Here is a 19,557-nt window from a genome sequence, read left to right on the forward strand (position 1 = left end):
GGCCCTTGGAGCTGGACCTCAGCGTCTGGGCTGAACGATGGGGGTGGAGACGCTCCTTCAGGTATACAGGACCGAGGCCGTTTAGGGCCTTAAAGGTTAGCACCAACACTTTGAATTGTGTTCGGAAACGTACAATTAAAATTAAATAGTTTCAATTGTATTATGAAGACAATCAATAGTTACTGTTTCACATTTTATTGAGTTTTTATATCTTCCTTACTGGGTTGTGCAAACTGATATTTTGAATAATGCTTTTTTATAGGGTAGGAGGCTACTGGGGGTGAGTTTTATGGAACCGAGGGGACGTATCCCCCAAAACTTGGGGAACCACTGGTCTGATAAATGGACTGAAGGTTTCAAGTTCTCTTGGGGTCTTCTACTTGTTGCTGAGCACCACCCTGAATTATATCTTGTAGTCCCATGTCTGCCTTGCAGTTGGTGGCCAACATGTGTGTGCATATACTAACACAGAGATCTACATTGTTCTTTTTAGAACGTTACCAAAGGTGCAAGGCACAAAATTGTGATCAGCATCCAAAAGCTAAAAGAGAGGCAGAACCTTCTCAAGTCCCTGGAAAGGGTGAGTTGACTCAGCTTATCCCTCAAAACTGTTGAGGTTTTGGCTGTTAGCGTCAATTAAGTGTGTTAGTAATGAAGGTTCTCAATCTTCTTGTTTTTTGCTCCTACATATGTCTCCTCTCTGTCCTGTGTGACAATGATTTCCTGTATGAGCTGCCTTGAAAGATTTTTGCTTCCTCCCCACCCACCTGCGTTGCAATTGGCTAAGCTGCTCTGATGTCACAGTATGTTCTAATTCCTCAGGGAAGAAGGGGACATACGGAGAGATGGGCCAGAAGTCAAGTAGAAAATGAAGAGTTGAGAACTGAGGGGTTGGGTAAGGAAGGAAAGAGGAAGAGGTCTGATGCTGTGGGCTTTGCCAATTTGGGAGTCTGCCAATTTGGGACTCCCAGCAGCCTCAGGCCACATGATGGGACTCGTAGTCCAAAGGTTGTGGAGGGCACCAGGCTAGCAAAGGATACTCTACAGAACAGTGTCTGTAAACAAGGACTAGAAGGGAGAATGGTTCTCATGAGTAAAGGAAGAAGGAGAAAACGAAAATGAATATTGGAGAGATTATTGCAATGCAAGTCTTTCTAAGAAGTCTTATTAAGCATGCCATCCCATTATATATTTTGTAAACCTTTCAGCTTGCCTGTTTACTATGCATTCAGACACCTCTTAAGATGTTGTTGTTGTTTAGTCATGTCCGACGCTTCATGACCCCCTGGACCAGAGCACGCCAGGCACTTCTGTCTTCCACTGCCTCCCACAGTTTGGTCAAACTCATGCTGGTAGCTTTGAGAACACTCCAATACTCTGGCTACCTCATGAGAAGAGCAGACTCCCTGGAAAAGACCCTGATGTTGGGAAAGATGGAGGGCACAAGGAGAAGGGGATGACAGAGGACGAGATGGTAGGACAATGTTCTCGAAGGTACCAGCATGAGTTGGACCAAACTGCAGGAGGCAGTGGAAGACAGGAGGGCCTGGCGTGCTCTGGTCCAGGGGGTCACGAAGAGTCGGACACAACTAAACAACAATGATAGGTCTATGGTTAGCTCACTACCCACCTCTGTTTGGGCCTTTTCAGTAGCTCGGCAGGGTGTCTGTCTGCGTTGGGTTAGCTCACGCCTCTTCTCCCCTCGTTTATAGTACACGACTTATTTAGGAATCCTTCAGAAGATAATGAAGCCATAATAGATCCCTCTCCCAGTTAATACAGGCTCTTAAAGGCCAAGAAGAGGGAGGAAAAGCCTGCATGATTCATGTGTGATTTCTGAGCAGTTTCATGGTCTCTTCCCCCCGCTGCTCCCCTGCCCCTGTTGCGTCTGAAATATTGATATATTGATTTGGCTGTCATGAATACGCAAACACAACCACAGTCTCGCTCCTACGTTCTCTGTAAAACAGAAGGCGATGAATCAAAGCTTAGTTGTTGGCGTTTTTCCACTGAGGCTGCAATCCTGAAATGTATTTACTAGTGGGCAAGCTCCAAGGAACAAGCATTGGGTCGATCCTGCAATTGTAAGGGTGCTGTTGCTCTTTTGAGTGGGATTCAATCATATGCCACCTGGGAAATTTAGGACTTTTTGGTGATAAGGAAAGCAACAGGAAAATCAACTGGAAAGTTTAAGTTAACACTCCCTTGATGCAGTATCATCTAACTAACCACTACCCGCGAAAAAAAGCAAGAAACAGGGTCGTCTGGAAGCGGCATGAGCAAGCAGACTTTCAGAGTAGGATGGGAATAGCCCGTTAACAAGTTGCTTTTACAGTAGTACCTTGGTTCTCAAACTTAATCCGTTCTGGAAGTCCGTTCCAAAACCAAAGCATTCCAAAACCAAGGCATGCTTTCCCATAGAAAGTGTTGCAAAATGGATTAATCCGTTCCAGACTTTTAAAAACAACCCCTAAAACAGCAATTTGACATGAATTTTACTATCTAACGAGACCATTGATCCCTAAAACGAAAGCAATAATCAATGTACTGTACTATAAAATAAATAAGATGGTATTGTAGATGATAAAAATTAAAATTGCTTTTTTTTCTTTCTTACCTGCACTGATGATAGTCATTGTTTGCATGGGGGGCTTTTATCCATTTGTGCAGTCACACAATCAAGCAGTAGTTGAACTGGGTTCCACACAGTCAAAAAAACAAATTAACCGAAAAAGCCTTAAAAACGAATAGCAGAAACCAAAGCGCCAAATTTAGTCCATTCTGGAAGTCCGTTTGACTTCCAAAATGTTCCAAAACCAAGGCGCAGCTTCTGATTAGTGCAGGAGCTCTGGAAACAATAGCCGACAGCCCCATCGGGCGTTCGGCTTCTGAAAATTGTTCGAAAACAGGAACACTTAACTTCTGGGTTTTCGGTGTTTGAGAACAAAGAGAAAGCCAGTTTTAGGGCACACACCAAGGCTATTGGTAGAGAAATCTGCCATGAAATTAATTCGCAGAATGTGTGCATTTGCTGCGGGGAAAGCCAATTTCTCTTTCATCCAGAAACCAGATAAGAATCAGCAGCTACAAAATGCTACAGCCTTTGAAGCCTCCTGACTGCAGAAAGCCCTGGCCTTCTTACCCCTTGACATCTCAACACTCCTCGATTTTACAACAGTTTTTAAAATATAATTTAAACTTCTTCCAGTCCTCTTCCACTGTCTCTTTCCCCTGATCTCGGATTCTGCCGGTCATTTCTGCTAGTCCCATGAAGTCTGTCACCTTCGTCTGCCATTCTTCCAGAGTAGGTAGTTCTTGCATCTTCCAATACTTTGCCAGAAGAATTCTTGCTGCTGTGGTAGCGTACATAAAAAAGGTCCTATCCTTCTTTGGCACCAATTGGCCAACCATGCCCAGGAGAAAAGCCTCAGGTTTCTTAGGAAAAGTCCATTTAAGGACCTTCTTAATTTCATTATAGATCATTTCCCAGAAGGCTTTAATCTTTGGGCAGGTCCACCAAAGGTGGTAGAAGGTACCTTCCGTCTCATTACATTTCCAACATTTATTATTGGGCAAATGGTAAATTTTTGCAAGCTTGACTGGGGTCATGTACCACCTGTAAATCATTTTCATTATGTTCTCTTTTAAGGCATTACATGCCGTGAATTTAACACCAGTGGTCCATAACTGTTCCCAGTCAGCAAACATAATGTCATGACCGATGTCCTGTGCCCATTTAATCATAGCTGATTTCACCGTTTCATCCTGTGTATTCCATTTCAACAGCAAGTTATACATTCTAGACAGATTCTTAGTATTGGGTTCTAACAGTTCTGTTTCTAACTTTGACCTCTCCTTCTGAAATCCTATTTTCCTGTCCTGCTTAAATGTCTCATTTATCTGACGGTAATGTAGCCAGTCTCGAACTTTAAACTTTAGTTTCTCATAACTCTGAAGTTTAAACTTCTCACCATCTTGTTCTAGGATTTCACAATATTTTGGCCAATTAGAATCCATATTAAGTTTTTTCACCGCCTTAGCTTCCATTGGTGACAACCATCTGGGAGTTTTACTTTCCAACAAGTCTTTATATCGAATCCAAACATTGTATAGTGCTTTCCTAACAATATGGTTTTTGAAACTTTTATACACCTTTACCTTGTCATACCATAAATATGCATGCCAACCGAAGTTATTGTCATACCCTTCCAAATCCAAAATGTCTGTATCTTCAAGAAGCAGCCAATGTTTCAGCCAGCAAAAAGCTGCTGATTCATAATAGAGTCTTAAGTCCGGCAGGGCAAAGCCCCCTCTATCTTTTGCGTCAGTTAAAATCTTAAATTTTATTCTGGGCTTTTTGCCCTGCCAGACAAATTTGGATATGTCTTTCTGCCACTTCTTGAAGCAGTCCATCTTGTCTAAAATCTGTAACGTCTGAAACAAAAATAACATTCTAGGCAATACATTCATCTTAATAACAGCAATTCGGCCTAACAAGGAAACTCTCAGTCTTGACCATATTTCTAAATCTTTCTTTACTTCTGTCCAACACTTTTCATAATTGTCTTTAAATAAATTCACATTCTTAGATGTTAAGTTCACCCCCAGATATTTCACTTTTTTTGTTATTTCCAACCCTGTTTCACTCTGAAATCTCTCTCTTTCTTCCATTGTTAAGTTTTTTTCCAACACTTTCGTTTTCTGTTTGTTCAGTTTGAATCCTGCTACTTGACCAAATGTCTCAATTAGTTCTAATACTCTTTTGGTACTAGTGTCTGGCTGTTGCAAAGTTAACACTAGGTCATCTGCAAAGGCCCTTAACTTGTAATTTTTGACTCCGACCTGAATACCTTTAACCAAGTGGTCCTAACTTAGTTGGTCTCTAAGGTGCTACTGGAAGGAATTTTTAAAATTTTGCTCCCATCATAGGAAGTCATAGTGCCACTCTATTCTCCCTTGGTCAGACCACACCTGGAATACTGTGTCCAATTCTGGGCACCACAATTTAGGACAGAGTTTGACAAGCTGGAAGGTGTGCAGAGAAGGGCGACCAAATAGATCAGGGGTCTGGAAACTGAGCCTTAAGAGGAATGGTTGAAGGAGCTGGGTATGTTTAGCATGGAAAAGAGGAGACTGAGAGGAGATAGAATAGCCATCTTCAGATATCTCAAGGGCTGTCACATGGAAGATGGAAAAGCTTCTTCTCTGCTGCTCTGGGGGTGGGGTGGGGGTAGGACTCGAACTCATGGCTTCAAGTTGCAAGAAAGGAGATTGCGACTGAGCCTTAGGAAGAACTTTCTGAAGTGAAGAGCCATTTGACTGTGGAACAGACTCCCATGGGAAGTCTCTTTCCTTGCAGGTTTTTAAGCAGCGGTTAGACGGCCATCTCTCAGGGATGCTTTAGTTGAGATTCCTGCATTTTTTATTTTGTGGTCCCTTCCAATTCTGCGATTCTGTCTGGTTAAACCAAAGCAGCAGGTGCTTAGGTGAGGCTAAGAAGCCAAGGCATTAATGGCCAGGGGATGTTGTTTTCCACAGGACATCCTAGAAGGGGGCAATCTGCGGGTGCCCCTGCAGGAGCTTCACCAAATGATCCTCACCCCCATCAAAGCTTACTCTTCTCGGAACCTGACGGCGGACGACCGCGGCCGGGATCCAGAGCCCCATCGCACGGCTTCCCTGATTGGCTCCGACGGCCAGGGGCCCGACTGCAAGGACTCCGCCGCGGGGGGGATACCCCACCACCACCTCCCAGGCTGCGAGGGGGAATCTGGAGGGGCTCCTTTGCCCGAAGGGGACATCCCAGGGCAGTTTACTAAGGTGATGGGCAAAGGTAAGGAGCCGTGATTGGAGAACGTCTTTCTCCCAAGGGGGAGATGGGAGCAGGTGGTGGCCCTGGTGGGGGGGGCGGGAGCTCACCTGGCTCCCAGGTAAGGGCTGGGATGCTGGGGACCCTGTGATTGCGCGGAAGCAGTGGGACGGATGTGGTTTGTCCATTGTGCAATTTTACGTGGCTCTCATTCATTGATTGGAGGGACGCAGATGGCTCTGGGGGTTAAACCACAGAGCCTAGGACTTGCTGATCAGAAGGTCAGCGGTTCAAATCCCCGCGATGGGGTGAGCTCCTGTTGCTTGGTCCCGGCTCCTGCCAACCTAGCAGTTCGAAAGCATGTCAAAGTGCAAGTAGATAAATAGGTACCGCTCCGGCGGGAAGGTAAACGGCATTTCCGTGTGCTGCTCTGGTTCACCAGAAGCGGCTTAGTCATGCTGGCCACATGACCCGGAAGCTGTACGCCGGCTCCCTCGGCCAATAAAGCGAGATGAGCGCTGCAACTCCAGAGGCGGTCACGACTGGACCTAATTATTAGGGGTCCCTTTACCTTTACATTCATTGATTGCACTTGTATCGTGCTTTCGCTTTTGTATTAATGTTCTGCTCGCCTCTTTGGCTCCAAAAGTGGCATAGAAAACAATCCATAGTAGACAAAACTGTTAGTATTCCTTTCTCATTGCTCTCCAGCCTCCTATGGTGTTGTAAAAGTGCCTCAGTGTTGTTGTTGTCGTCTTTATCACTGTGTGTCAGTCAATCTAATCTGGACAAAGAGCGATCCGTTAGCTCAGGCACAGGCAAACTCCGGCCCTCCAGATGTTTGGGACTACAGTTCCCATCATCCCTGACCACTGATCCTGTTAGCTAGGGATGATGGGAACTGTAGTCCCAAACATCTGGAGGGCCAGAGTTTGCCTATGCTTACGTTAGCGTTTGTCCGGAGGACAAATGGGTGGCGAGAATAAAAAAGAATTAGGCTCCAGGGCTTTTCACGTGCAGAAAGCACCTTCCACTGCAATCTGAAATGTGGGACCCTTTTAAAAAATTAGTTTTTATTAGAGATTTCCTTGTCTTTATGAAACAAACAGATAAACGTGGGGAGGAGTACATCTTTTGTCTCTACTTTCAAGAAAAAGGTCTTGTGTATAACGTTCAGGCATATTCCATGTGCCCGTGTCTATGTGTCTTTTTCGATCTGTGCTTTGCTGTTTCTCATCCTCCTCAAATCTCTCTAAATATTAATTTAATAATATAATAAAATAATAACAGCAATTTAATGTTATATATTGAAAAGCAGGGAAATGACAAACTGAACATCCCTCTACCTGCCTTTTCCCATCCTGAAGGCAGAGTTCAGAATTATTATTATTATTATTATTATTATTATTATTATTATTATTATTATTGAAACGTGTGAAAGTTTAGCGCTCAATTCTGTGCTAATTGTTTCCAGAAAGCATCCTATTTGTGCAGCCTCATTGACTCGGAAATGAGAGTTTTGCGTTGCCCTTTCAGGTGACAAGATTTGGGGAGGTATCTGGTTCTTTTCTGCCGTTTGAAATTTAGCACGGCAGTATATCGGCCCTTAAAAAGTAGAGACATCACCTTGCCAACAAAGGTCCATATAGTTAAAGCTATGGTTTTCCCAGTAGTGATGTATGGAAGTGAGAGCTGGACCATAAAGAAGGCTGATGGCTGAAGAATGGATGCTTTTGAATTATGGTGCTGGAGGAGACTCTTGAGAGTCCCATGGACTGCAAGAAGATCAAACCTCTCCATACTGAAGGAAATCAGCCCTGAGTGCTCACTGGAAGGACAGATCGTGAAGCTGAGGCTCCAAGACTTTGGCCACCTCATGAGAAGAGAAGACTCCCTGGAAAAGACCCTGGTGTTGGAGGGCACAAGGAGAAGGGCACAACAGAGGACGAGATGGTTGGACAGTGTTCTGGAAGCTACCAGCATGGGTTAGACCAAACTGCGGGAGGCAGTGGAAGACAGGAGTGCCTGGCGTGCTCTGGTCCAGGGGGTCACAAAGAGTCGGACACGACTAAATGACTAAACAACAACAAATATCGGCCCAAAAGCCATGCACCAGGTGCTGCAGTTGGAAAGGAGCGTTAGAAATCAGAACGGGCGACTTCCGGGTTGGCGCCATCGCCGAATGGCAGACTCCCTCCGAGCTCCGGAGGGAGCCTGCTCGGCAGGGGCTGGGTCCTACCGCACCGGCGATGCGGGGACCCTTAAAAACCACGGCCATGGAGGCCGTGGACATGGAGACTCGGCTGGCACCGCTAGCGCCCTCCCGACTCGTGAAGGAGCCTTTTTAAAGGCTACGGATCGGGTGCCGGGGAGAAGCGTGGTGCTTTGAGTCCACCGCTATCCCTGCCGAGCGAAGCCGCATGCCATCCGGCGGAGAGCGCTGACTTCTTCCATTGAGAATTCGGACTTTCAATAATAACCCGTGAGTAATTTGGAAACTGGGTTTAAAAGGAGAAAAAAATTTTTTGGATTTGACACGAGCGGGGGGGGGGGATCTAAAAAGGAAGTCAGTCCCCCTCCCTATTGTAAATCTTCCAAAACAAGGACTGGGAGACCAAGGTCCAAAAAGAATTGTATCGCTGACAAAAACTAAGAATTCCACGATGGGAAATCATAAGAACTGTGCTGGAGGAAGAATTGAGGGAGAAGGAAATGTAACCCCCCCGGGAACCGGGGTGATTGAGGAGAGAGTATTGAGGAGAGAGCCTGGTGAAAAGCGAAGGAGATTTTTGACAGCTGTCAAAGTAATTGTCAAAGTTGGAAATTCAAAGAGGACTTTATTATGAGGACCTTGCTGGTTAATCTTGTTATAATTTGTTACAATCCGTTAAAAATTGGATACAAAATGGCGAAAATATGGACAACAATCGGACTTTTGGACTAGAGAAAACAAAGTTACAACAATCCCCCTAGAGGAGTTTCGGGACATTACAAAGAAGGTCGTAAGTGGAAAAATACCATCGGAATTTTACAGGACTGGTTATCTCCTGGGAAAACTGCAAAATGGAAACAATATTGTGTCTACAGGGTGTTTAACTAAAGGAGACAATAGAATTTTCTATTGAAGAAAGAAAGGGACTGAACGCAAGTTTTTGTTCCTGAATAATAATAATCCTGCAGACTTATTAAATTTCTGAACTAGAACGTTTTAGCAGCGGAACAAGAGGAAACTGGCCTACAATTTGGAAAGAACAATGGGGGGAGTTTTATTAAAGATTTGAAGTTTAATGGTTTAAAAATAATTTTAAAAATAATTATAAATTTGCTTTCAGGTTATGTATGGTGTAAAAATAATTATAAAGAGAAAAAGCCAGCAAGGAGTTGGGGGAAAAAAAAAAGTGATTTATGGACTTTAAGAATTCCAGGCAGACAACATGGATTGGTGGTCAGGGGGAAATTAGACCGGGGACCGGGGGGGGGGGGAGAACTAGAATCCAAAGGCTTGTTAACTATTTTTTGAATTGGTTTTCTTTCATCTATTATATTTCTTATTTCTTATTTCTTATATTTTTATTGTGTGGGGTGTTTTTATCATTAAAAAAAAAGGGGAAATTGTGGAATGGAAAGGCGGTGGGTCCTAGGGAGAGAATTTTTGTTTTTTATTAAGGGTATTGATGAGGATTGTATAAATTTAAATTTGAAGAATGGTTTATAACAAATTAAGTTTTAATTAGAATCGAGAGCTTGTGGAACCAACAATATGATAGGGGAATATGATAGGGGTGGGGGAAGGAGGGAGCCCTGGAAAGCGGGCGCATGAAAATAAGGCCTTGAATGTATCCTAATCTTTTCTTTCTGTATTCTTGAAAACTTTAATAAATATTATTTAAAAAAAAAAAAAAGAAATCAGAACGGAAGCACTAATATTATAACCGGCAGAATTAACAACAAACCCCAACATCTGGACACTGCGCAAGCTTTGTGCAAGCAAATCGGGGCGATTGCTCAGTAAACACAAACTGTATAGAGGGGACCTGGGAGCACAGGGATGGGAAAGAGACTCTTCTGTGGAAACGTCCACCTGCATTGCCAAATGTCTGTTTGTGCCCCCTTGTGGCTAGTGAGAGCCTTTCCTCCTCGTGGGCTCTGCATCTGACCTGTCCATTCAGGCAGAGGACCCCAGCTGCTTCTCCCTTTTTATAAATAGACTTAAATGGAGTAATTGCAGATGGACGCCATAGTAACGAGGAGCAAAATAAGGAGCTAAAGGGAGAAAGGCATTAATGGAATCCGGCGTGTGTGTGTGTGAACATTCTTCGTGGAGGGCTCTTCGCTCTTCCGCGCAGGTCGCTGCAACAAGGCTGGTTCGAATCCTTCCTTAACGTGAAAACAAGTCTAAAGCAGGTGCAAACTTCCCCAAGCGAAGGATAGACTTCTTTCTGCTTCTCTCTCCCCCTTCCACCAGGGCCAGGGCCTTCTCAGTGATGGCTCCGACCTGGCAGAATGCTCTGTCCCATGAGACCAGGGCCCTGCAGGATTTCACTTCCTTCCGCAGGGCCTGTAAGACAGAGCTATTCCGCCTGGCTTTCAATTTGAATAACTTAGCCTGATCTTTTATTCCCATTCCTTCCCTCCCCCTCCCCGTTTTATGAAGATTACCCGCTCTGGGATCCCACAGCTAATTCTCCCCTGGTCTCCTCGCTGGCCCAAATAGGACTAATTTAGCCAGCTAGCCCTGGTGATCACCTAATGTTTATTGGACGGATTTCCCCCCTAAATTGATTTTTTAATTCTGAATTTATTGTTATTCACGTTTGATACTGTATTTTATGCTGTTTTTTGTTGTTGTGTCAATTAAGTGTTTTAAATTTGTTGTTTGCCGCCCTGAGCCCAGTTTCCTGAACCAGGAAGGGCAGGGTATAAATAAAAATGTATTATTATTATTATTATTATTATTATTATTATTATTATTATTATAAATATATATACATATATTTATCGCTTTGCAGTATGCACCCAGCTCCTTGTCTCCAGGCCGGATGAGGAGAATATCAGCTCCTATCTCCAGCTGATCGACAAATGCCTCATTCACGAGGTGAGTGGGTCTCTGCTTAGCTTTCGTTCTTTTCTAGGGACGCAGAAAAAACTGATATTCAGCTGAATACCAGCTCAGGCGTCTTGGACTACAACTCCCTGGGGCTTCTGGGAGTTGTAGCCCAGAACGCCTGGTATTGCAGAGGTGGGGAATCGTTTTCTTCCCGAGGGGATTCCGCTGTCCTACGGGGAATCTTCCAGGGCCTCATGCTGTTCATGGCAGGAACAGAAGCATAGCTGTCAAGCGTCCCTTATTTGGCGGGACAGTCCCTTATCCCAGCGCCATGTCCCGCTGCTGTCCCTTATTGATGATGTCCCTTAAATAAGCTACTGAAGGTCATGGGGCCCTTGATATGTCCAGCTGTCCTTTGTCAACAACAAATTGTTTTTTGTGTTTAATATATGCTATATGGTAATTTATGGACCTAATAGGTATCTAAAGCCATTTGCACGCAACAAAATATGTATTCTATCAAAGTAAATGTTGATCCCTTATTTTGGCTGCTGATTCCTTATTTTCGAGGCTGCTGGTCCCTTATTTTCAATCTGTAAGTTGACAGCTGTGAGCAGAAGCCAGTCACATGGTTGCCAACTAGAATAAAATAGGGGAGGGGCGTATACAGTCATACCTTGGGTTGAAGTAGCTTCGGATGAATATTTTCAGGTTGCGCTCTGCAGTGGCCTGGAAGTAACGGAGTGCGTTACTTCCAGGTTTCGTCGCTCGCAGATGCGCAGACGCTCAAAATGATGTCACGCGCATGCCCGGAAGCGGCAAAACAGGACCCACACAGTCGCAGACACATCTTACATTCGCTTCAGGATGTGAACAGGGCGTTCCGGAACGGATCCCTTTTCGCATCCAGAGGTACCATTGTAATCAATCACATGGCTTGATGCATGCACACCATTTGAATGGCGGTGTCCATCAACTTTGAGGAGCACCCTGTACCTCAAATATTTCAGAGGGGGGAAGACTGAAGGGACGTCGGCCCCTAGAAGTTGACTCCTTTGAGTGGCTGTCCAGTACAGTGGTACCTTGCTTCTCAAACTTAATCCATTCCAGAAGTCCATTCCAAAACCAAGGCGTGCTTTCCCATAGAAAGGAACGCAAAACGGATTCATCCGTTCCAGACTTTTAAAAACAACCCCCAAAACAGCAATCTAACACAAATTTTGCTATCTGAAACCATTGATCCGTAAAATGAAAGTGATAATCAATATACTGTAGTATAAAATAAATAAGACAGTATTGTGGATGATAAAAATGAAAATCAAACCATTTTCTTACCTGTACTGATGACAGTCATTGTTTGAATGAGGGGCTTTTATCCATTTCCGCAGTCATACAATCAATCAGTCAGTAGCTGAACTGGGTTCCACATAGTCACAAAAACAAATTAACCGAAAAAGCCTCAAAAGCAAAAATGCAAAATAAATAGCAAAAACCAAAGCACCATTTTTTTTATAAGATATTTATTAAAAATTTTAGAGGCACAAAAAGAGAAAACAAAAAACATCATTTTAAACAAAAAAAAGGATAAAATACAAAAAAGAAAAAAGAAAAAACAGAATTAAAATCTATTAAGCGAAAAGGAAAAAAAAGGAAAAATACCACAAATCTTCCCATTACTTATCTTTCATTAGCTTATTTCCCTGACCTTCTCACACCTCCCTTTTTTGTATTCTAGGTCAATTATCCATTCCAGCAAATCCTTTCCCTCTTTTCGAATTTTGTCCTGTAATTTATCTTGATATTTATATAGCTTTACCTTCCCTCCTTAAACCAATTAACAGTCTGTTTTTTCCTAAATCTTTGTAACATTTCTGCTAAGATCACATAAATTCATTCCAACGTCATTCTAACATTCATTAATTTTGCAATGTTTCTGTAAATAGTCTTTAAATTTCCTCCAATCTTCTTCCACCGACTCTTCTCCCTGGTCTCGGATTCTTCCAGTCATTTCCGCCAGTTCCATATAGTCCATCACCTTCATCTGCCATTCTTCCCGGGTGGGTAGATCTTGTGTCTTCCAGTACTTTGCAATGAGTATTCTTGCTGCTGTTGTAGCATACATGAAGAAAGTTCTATCCTTCTTTGGCACCAATTGGCTGACCAAAGCACCAAATTTAATCCGTTTCGGAAGTCTGTTTGACTTCTGAAATGTTCGAAAACCAAGGCACAGCTTCTGATTGGTGCAGGAGCTCTGGAAACAAAAGCCGACAGCTGCATCGGATGTTCAGCTTCCGAAAAACACTTGAAAACTGGAACACTTCTGGGTTTTCAGTGTTTGAGAACCAAGGCGTTTGAGAGCCAAGGCGTTTGAGAACCAAGGCACCACTGTATAGGAATCAGGACCTAGAAACTGGTGTCTGAGTTTTATTTATCTATTCTGTCCTTGGCCCTTAGTGTTGTATTTTTATTCATTTGTCTGTTTCTTCATTAGAATGTAAGCCCGTGTGTAGGGAATGCCTTCTTTTTTGAGTTACAGATAGGTAGCCGTGTTGGTCTGCCATAGTCAAAACAAAACAAATTTAACTTCTGTTTCAGTGTATCTGAAGAAGTGTGCATGCACACGAAAGCTCATACCAAGAAATAACTTAGTTGGTCTTTAAGGTGCTACTGGAAGGAAATTTGTTTTGTTTCTTCTTTTTTGATTTCATGTAAGCCTTTCCGGCTGTGGGGTGGGGGGTGTACAAATACTCTAAATAAACAAAATACAGATTTCACACGGTTCCTGACTGTGGAGATTATTCTTCCCACGTTCAAATGGACATGGTTGGAGCCCCTCATCAGACTTCCCCACTGAACTGGGCACTGTCCTCCCATGTCAATCCCACACATAGAATCATAGAAAGATGTCAAGTCCCACAAGGCCCTGGTCTCTTGTGACAGAGCGTTCCACCAAGCTGGGGCCAGTGCTGAAAAGGCCCCGGCCCTAACTGAGACCAATCGAATCTCCTTGCAACTTGGGACCTCCAAAATGTTGTCATTTGTGGACCTTAAGATCCTCTGCAGGGCATACCAGGAGAAACAGTCCCGTAGGTACCTAGGTATTATTATTATTAATAATAATAATAATAATAATAATAATAATAATAATAATAATAATAATAATAATAATTTATTATTTATACCCCACCCATCTGGCTGGGTTTCCCCAGCCACTCTGGGCGGCTTCCAACAGAATATTAAAATACAATAGTCTATTAAACATTAAAAGCTTCCCTAAACAGGGCTGCCTTCAGATGTCTTCTAAAAGTCTGGTAGTTGTTTTTCTCTTTGACATCTGGTGGGAGGGCGTTCCACAGGGCAGGCGCCACTACCGAGAAGGCCCTCTGCCTGGTTCCCTGTAACTTGGCTTCTTTCAGCGAGGGAACTGCCAGAAGGCCCTCAGCGCTGGACCTCAGTGTCCGGGCAGAACGATGGAGGTGGAGACACTCAGAGTGGATATTGTTCAAAAACCTTGCTCTGTGTTGTCCCCTCCAAACAACTCACATGCAGCAAAGCGCCCAGGGCTCAAACCCTCTTTGTCCAAAGGTTGCGTCAAGCCTATTAGGCATTAAAATTGTAAAGATCCCCCTTCATTACTATATATTTTTATTACCGGCCCTTCCCCAACAGGTCCCAGGCAAAGGTTCTCCCATTTTAGAATTCCGTATTTGCGAAGATGTTTTTTTATTAACAACTCGGGGGCATCCTATTATTATTATTATTATTATTATTATTATTATTATTATTATTTCTGATGTTGCCTCCTCTCCTCTCCCCCCCCCTTTCTTTTGGGCAGGCGTTCACAGAGACGCAGAAGAAAAGGTTGTTGTCATGGAAACAGCAGGTGCAAAAACTCTTCAGGGCTTTCCCTCGGAAATCCATCCTCGATCTCTCGGGGTATCGGCAGCAGAGAACGTAGGTTTGGGGCCTTTTCTCTTCCGAATATGGGGCCTGGGAGAGTGGCTGGGGTTCTTGGCTGTGTCCCTTCTCTGGCGCAGGGAGCCACACTGATGTTTCGATACCGCTGCGTGTGGGTGGGAGGCCGGAGGTCAAGGCTTGAGTGTCACCCTGCAAAAAGTCTAGACCAGCCTAATCCAGAAGTCTTTAGCGGGCCACTAGGTTCGGGGGGAGCCAATGAGCGGAGTCACCCTAGAGGAGGCAGGAAATACAGCAGCAATTAAAAATATCAGGCAAATAATAATAATAATAATTTATTATTTATACCCCTCCCATCTGGCTGTGCACGCATAGGGCAAGGGGGCGCGGCACTCATAGGGACAGGCCGTGCCCTGCCCCATGGGCGATTCGCCCTGGCCCTGGGCACGCCGTCCCAGGTGCCTGAGAGGCTTTCTCCATCACTGACCACAATAAAGAATTACCAACCTATAATCAATAAAAGAAGGGACGCAGGTGGCGCTGTGGGTTAAAGCCTCAGCGCCTAGGACTTGCCGATCGAAAGGTCGGCGGTTCGAATCCCTGCGGCGGGGTGCGCTCCCGCTGCTCGGTCCCAGCGCCTGCCAACCTAGCAGTTCGAAAGCACCTCCGGGTGCAAGTAGATAAATAGGGACCGCTTTCTAGCGGGAAGGTAAACAGCGTTTCCGTGTGCAGCTCTGGCTCGCCAGAGCAGCGATGTCACGCTGGCCACGTGACCCGGAAGTGTCTTCGGACAGCGCTGGCCCCTGGCCTCTTGAGTGAGATGGGCGCACAACCCCAGAGTCTGGCAAGACTGGCCCGTACGGGCAGGGGTACCTTTACCTTTTACTAATCAATAAAAGTAACAGCAAATCACAATGCGTTGTTGTTGTTTAGTCTTTTAGTCGTGTCCGACTCTTCGTGACCCCCTGGACCAGAGCACGCCAGGCACTCCTGTCTTCCACTGCCTCCCGCAGTTTGATCAAACTCATGCTGGTAGCTTCGAGAACACTGTCCCACCATCTCGTCCTCTGTCGTCCCCTTCTCCTTGTGCCCTCCATCTTTCCCAACATCAGGGTCTTTTCCAGGGAGTCTTCTCTTCTCATGAGGTGGCCAAAATATTGGAGCCTCAGCTTCAGGATCTGTCCTTCCAGTGAGCACTCAGGGCTGATTTCCTTCAGAATGGAGAGGTTGGATCTTCTTGCAGTCCATGGGACTCTCAAGAGTCTCCTCCAGCACCAGAATTCAAAAGCATCCATTCTTCGGCAATCAGCCTTCTTTATGGTCCAGCTCTCACTTCCATACATCACTACTGGGAAAACCATAAATACCACACCACAAAACATACAAATCATAGTCTGGGGAAGGCAAGGTGGGGCAAGGCAGGTGGAAACACTACTGTCTGATGAGGAACAAAAAGTGCAAACGTAAAGCCATTAAACCAAAAAACCACCGCGATATATATTTGGAATTAAGGGACGCCTGCATGATTCTTCATTTTAAGCAGCAGCACCGGTCGGCTGAATCTTTGGTTCCAAATAATGCCCCTGGGGTAGCAGAGGTAAGCCGGTGTGTTTGTTCTTTTCCAGCCGAGGTTTCGGCCAGTCGAACTCCCTGCCAACAGCTGGATCTGTAGGTGCAGGAATGGGCCGCCGGAACCCGCGCCAGTTCCAGATCCCTTCCCGGAACCTGCCTACCACGCGGCTGGGTCTCCTGGGCTCCAGCGGCCTTCTGGGAGCCAGCCAGCGCAGCACGGCCACCAACCCCACCATCCTGAAGCAAGGGAGACAGGTGGGTACCAGCTCCTTAAGACCTTATGGGGACCCCTCTTGGATCAGGCCCAGGTCCCATCTAGATAACTAACGGCATTACCCAGATGCCAAGGACGGCCACCAGTTTCGATGTCTTCGGAAGAGAAAGGTGCAAACAGGACAAGGACCAGAAACCTGTCCGTAGCTTGTTAGCTCAGTGGAGCCTCCACGCCAAAGGGCAGTCTATCTCGTGAGCTCTGCAAGCAAACAACAGGGAATAACCCTCAATTTCCGCTGTTATGGTTATGATTGAGGGCCCAGGATGGGTTGTTGGTGTCGAGAGTGGTCCATTGGTAAGCAGAATGTTGTATTTGGTAGTAGCTTGGCAACAGGAGTTGTTGGAAGGAGGCGTACAATTATTATTTTTGTTACCGTATTTTTCGCTCTATAGGATGCACCCGACCATAGGACGCACCTTGTTTTAGAGGGGGAAAACAAGAAAAAAAAAATTCTCCCCCTCTCTGCTCAGCGCCCCTTCAGTGAAGCGGCAGGAGAAACGGAGCACCTCTCATTTCTCCTCCCGCTTGGCTGAAGGGGCGCTGTGCAGCTCTCCCTCTCTGCTGAAGCCAGGAGAGTCTTGCTCTGCCAGCTTCAGCAAAAGGAACCCGAAGCCTTCAGAGCACAGCGCGAGGTCCCACTCCTCCAAAGGCTTCAGGCGGCTATCCCTGAAGCCTGGAGAGCGAGAGGGTTCAGTGCGCACCGACCCCTCTCGCTCTCCAGGCTTCAGCAAAAGCAACGCAAAGCCTCTGGAGCGCTTACGGAGCGTTCCCTCTGTGCTTTGGAGGCTTTGCGTTGCTATCGCTGAAGCCAAGGAGCCTGCATTCACTCCATAGGACGCACACACATTTCCCCTTACTTTTGGGAGGGGAAAAAGTGCGTCCTATAGAGCGAAAAATACGGTATTTATTTATTTGTTCATACCCCGCTCATCTGGCGTCATCCAACCACCCCAGAGACCCCACTCCAGATTTGGGTTTACTCCTCAGCCCTTTCTTCTCCCGAAGATCTCCTGCAAGGCAGCTAAGATTTAGGATCAGAGTTTTCCTTCTCCCGGGTGGACGAGATACAATACAGTATTGAAACACTATCTGAGATAGCTGTTATAAATAAATAAGGAAGGAACCATTTAAATTGTTTATTATTATTGTTATCATGATCATCTTTGACGGATGAGTTGCCTCCTAAACCACCGTCGCAAGGCGATTTATACCAAAGATAATTAAAAGCAGTTAAGAACCCGGAAACGACAAATGCACTTAAAGAAGACTGATACCCTAATGAGTGGACGCTCTTTGGTAAAGACCCCCTTTTGCCAGCTGAGAAAAATCTCTAGGAATGAAACTGTCTTCAGCTGTTTCTGGAAAGTGCAGTTAGCAGGCACCTGTCGCATCTCGACAGGGATGCTATTCCACAGGGCAGAAGCCGCCACACTAAAAGCCCAGGTCTGAGTTACTGCAGAGCAGGAGAAATTTGATATTTGCAGGAGAAGCTCTCCCGCAGACAGCAGAAATGGCCTCCCAGGAGCATCTTGCTGGCTGTTGCTGAAAAACCAGATGGGTCTTGATCTGAACCAGGGGTCAGCAAGCTTTTTCAGAAGGGGGCCGTTCCACTGTCCCTCAGACCTTGTGGGGGGCCGGACTATTTGGGGGGAATGAATGAATTCCTATGCCCCACAAATAACCCAGAGATGCATTTTAAATAAAAGCACACATTCTACTCATGTAAAAACATGCTGATTCCCGGACCGTCCGTGGGCCGGATTCAGAAGGTGATTGGGCCAGATCCGGCCCCCGGGCCTTAGTTTGCCTACCCATGAGTTCGCCTACCAACAAGGCGATCTGTACAAATGAATTTTTAACAAGTCCATGGGGAGAAAGGGGGGCTGTTGCGAACAAATATTTAAACTGGAATTGGAGGGGTGAGGTGAGGTGGGGAGGTTGCTTTTTCACCACTTTCCTTCGTTGGACTGAAACTAGGTCCTTAGAATCATAGAATCATAGAGTTGGAAGAGACCACAAGGGCCATCGAGTCCAACCCCCTGCCAAGCAGGAAACACCATCAGAGCACTCCTGACATATGGTTGTCAAGCCTCTGCTTCAAGACCTCCAAAGAAGGAGACTCCACCACACTCCTTGGCAGCAAATTCCACTGTCGAACAGCTCTTACTGTCAGGAAGTTCTTCCTAATGTTTAGGTGGAATCTTCTTTCTTGTAGTTTGGATCCATTGCTCCGTGTCCGCTTCTCTGGAGCAGCAGAAAACAACCTTTCTCCCTCCTCTATGGGACATCCTTTTATATATTTGAACATGGCTATCATATCGCCCCTTAACCTCCTCTTCTCCAGGCTAAACATGCCCAGCTCCCTTAGCCGTTCCTCATAAGGCATTGTTTCCTTCTTGGGCTTTGATAGAAAAGAAAGGGAGCCAGAATGATCTTTAGGCATTTCCTGTTTTCACTCTCGTCCTTGCTGCAAAAAGAGGTCCTGTAAAGGGGAGGAAGAGGAGATCAGGCGGGGGGGGGGGGAGGGAGGGAATGCTTTGAGGAAAGGACTGGGGGGTGGAGTTGCATATTCAGGCGCAGGTATACGCCTTCTTCTTAAAATAAAAACAAGTGCGGCATTTAGAAAGTTAAAACCTTGCACAAGATGTAAGCAGCGATGTGAGGGGGAATTGTGAGCTGGGTCTGGAGCCGTTTAGGTTAGAGAAGAGGACAAGGGAGGGCAACATGATAGAAATTTATGCAATTGAGCATGGCGAGAGAAAAGTTCTTCTCCCTCTCTTGTAACCCCAGAACTCCTGCAGATCCAGTGACGCTGAATGCTGGGAGAGTCAGCAGAGAGGGGAGGGGAAAGGTATTTTCTTCACGCAGTGCGTAGTTAAACCGCGGAACTCACTGCCACATGAGGCAGGGATGGGCGGCTTTGAAAGAGCATTGGACAAA

The 19,557-nt window shown here is 45.4% G+C and overlaps 1 protein-coding gene across 2 annotated transcripts in view; it reads left to right on the forward strand.

Moving 5' to 3' along the window:
• Window positions 1-19,557, forward strand: part of SAMD4A (sterile alpha motif domain containing 4A) — a 137,956-nt gene that overhangs the window by 105,502 nt on the left and 12,897 nt on the right. For both annotated transcript variants that reach the window (XM_081911400.1, XM_081911399.1), the window contains 5 exons: window positions 494-580; window positions 5,539-5,833; window positions 10,819-10,904; window positions 14,692-14,810; window positions 16,397-16,598. In XM_081911400.1, the coding sequence (XP_081767526.1) occupies window positions 494-580; window positions 5,539-5,833; window positions 10,819-10,904; window positions 14,692-14,810; window positions 16,397-16,598 (789 nt within the window). The remainder of the gene's footprint in view (window positions 1-493; window positions 581-5,538; window positions 5,834-10,818; window positions 10,905-14,691; window positions 14,811-16,396; window positions 16,599-19,557) is intronic.

Source organism: Podarcis melisellensis (genome assembly GCF_964234715.1).
Source record: "Podarcis melisellensis genome assembly, chromosome: 1".
In the NCBI taxonomy this organism is placed as follows: domain Eukaryota; kingdom Metazoa; phylum Chordata; class Lepidosauria; order Squamata; family Lacertidae; genus Podarcis; species Podarcis melisellensis.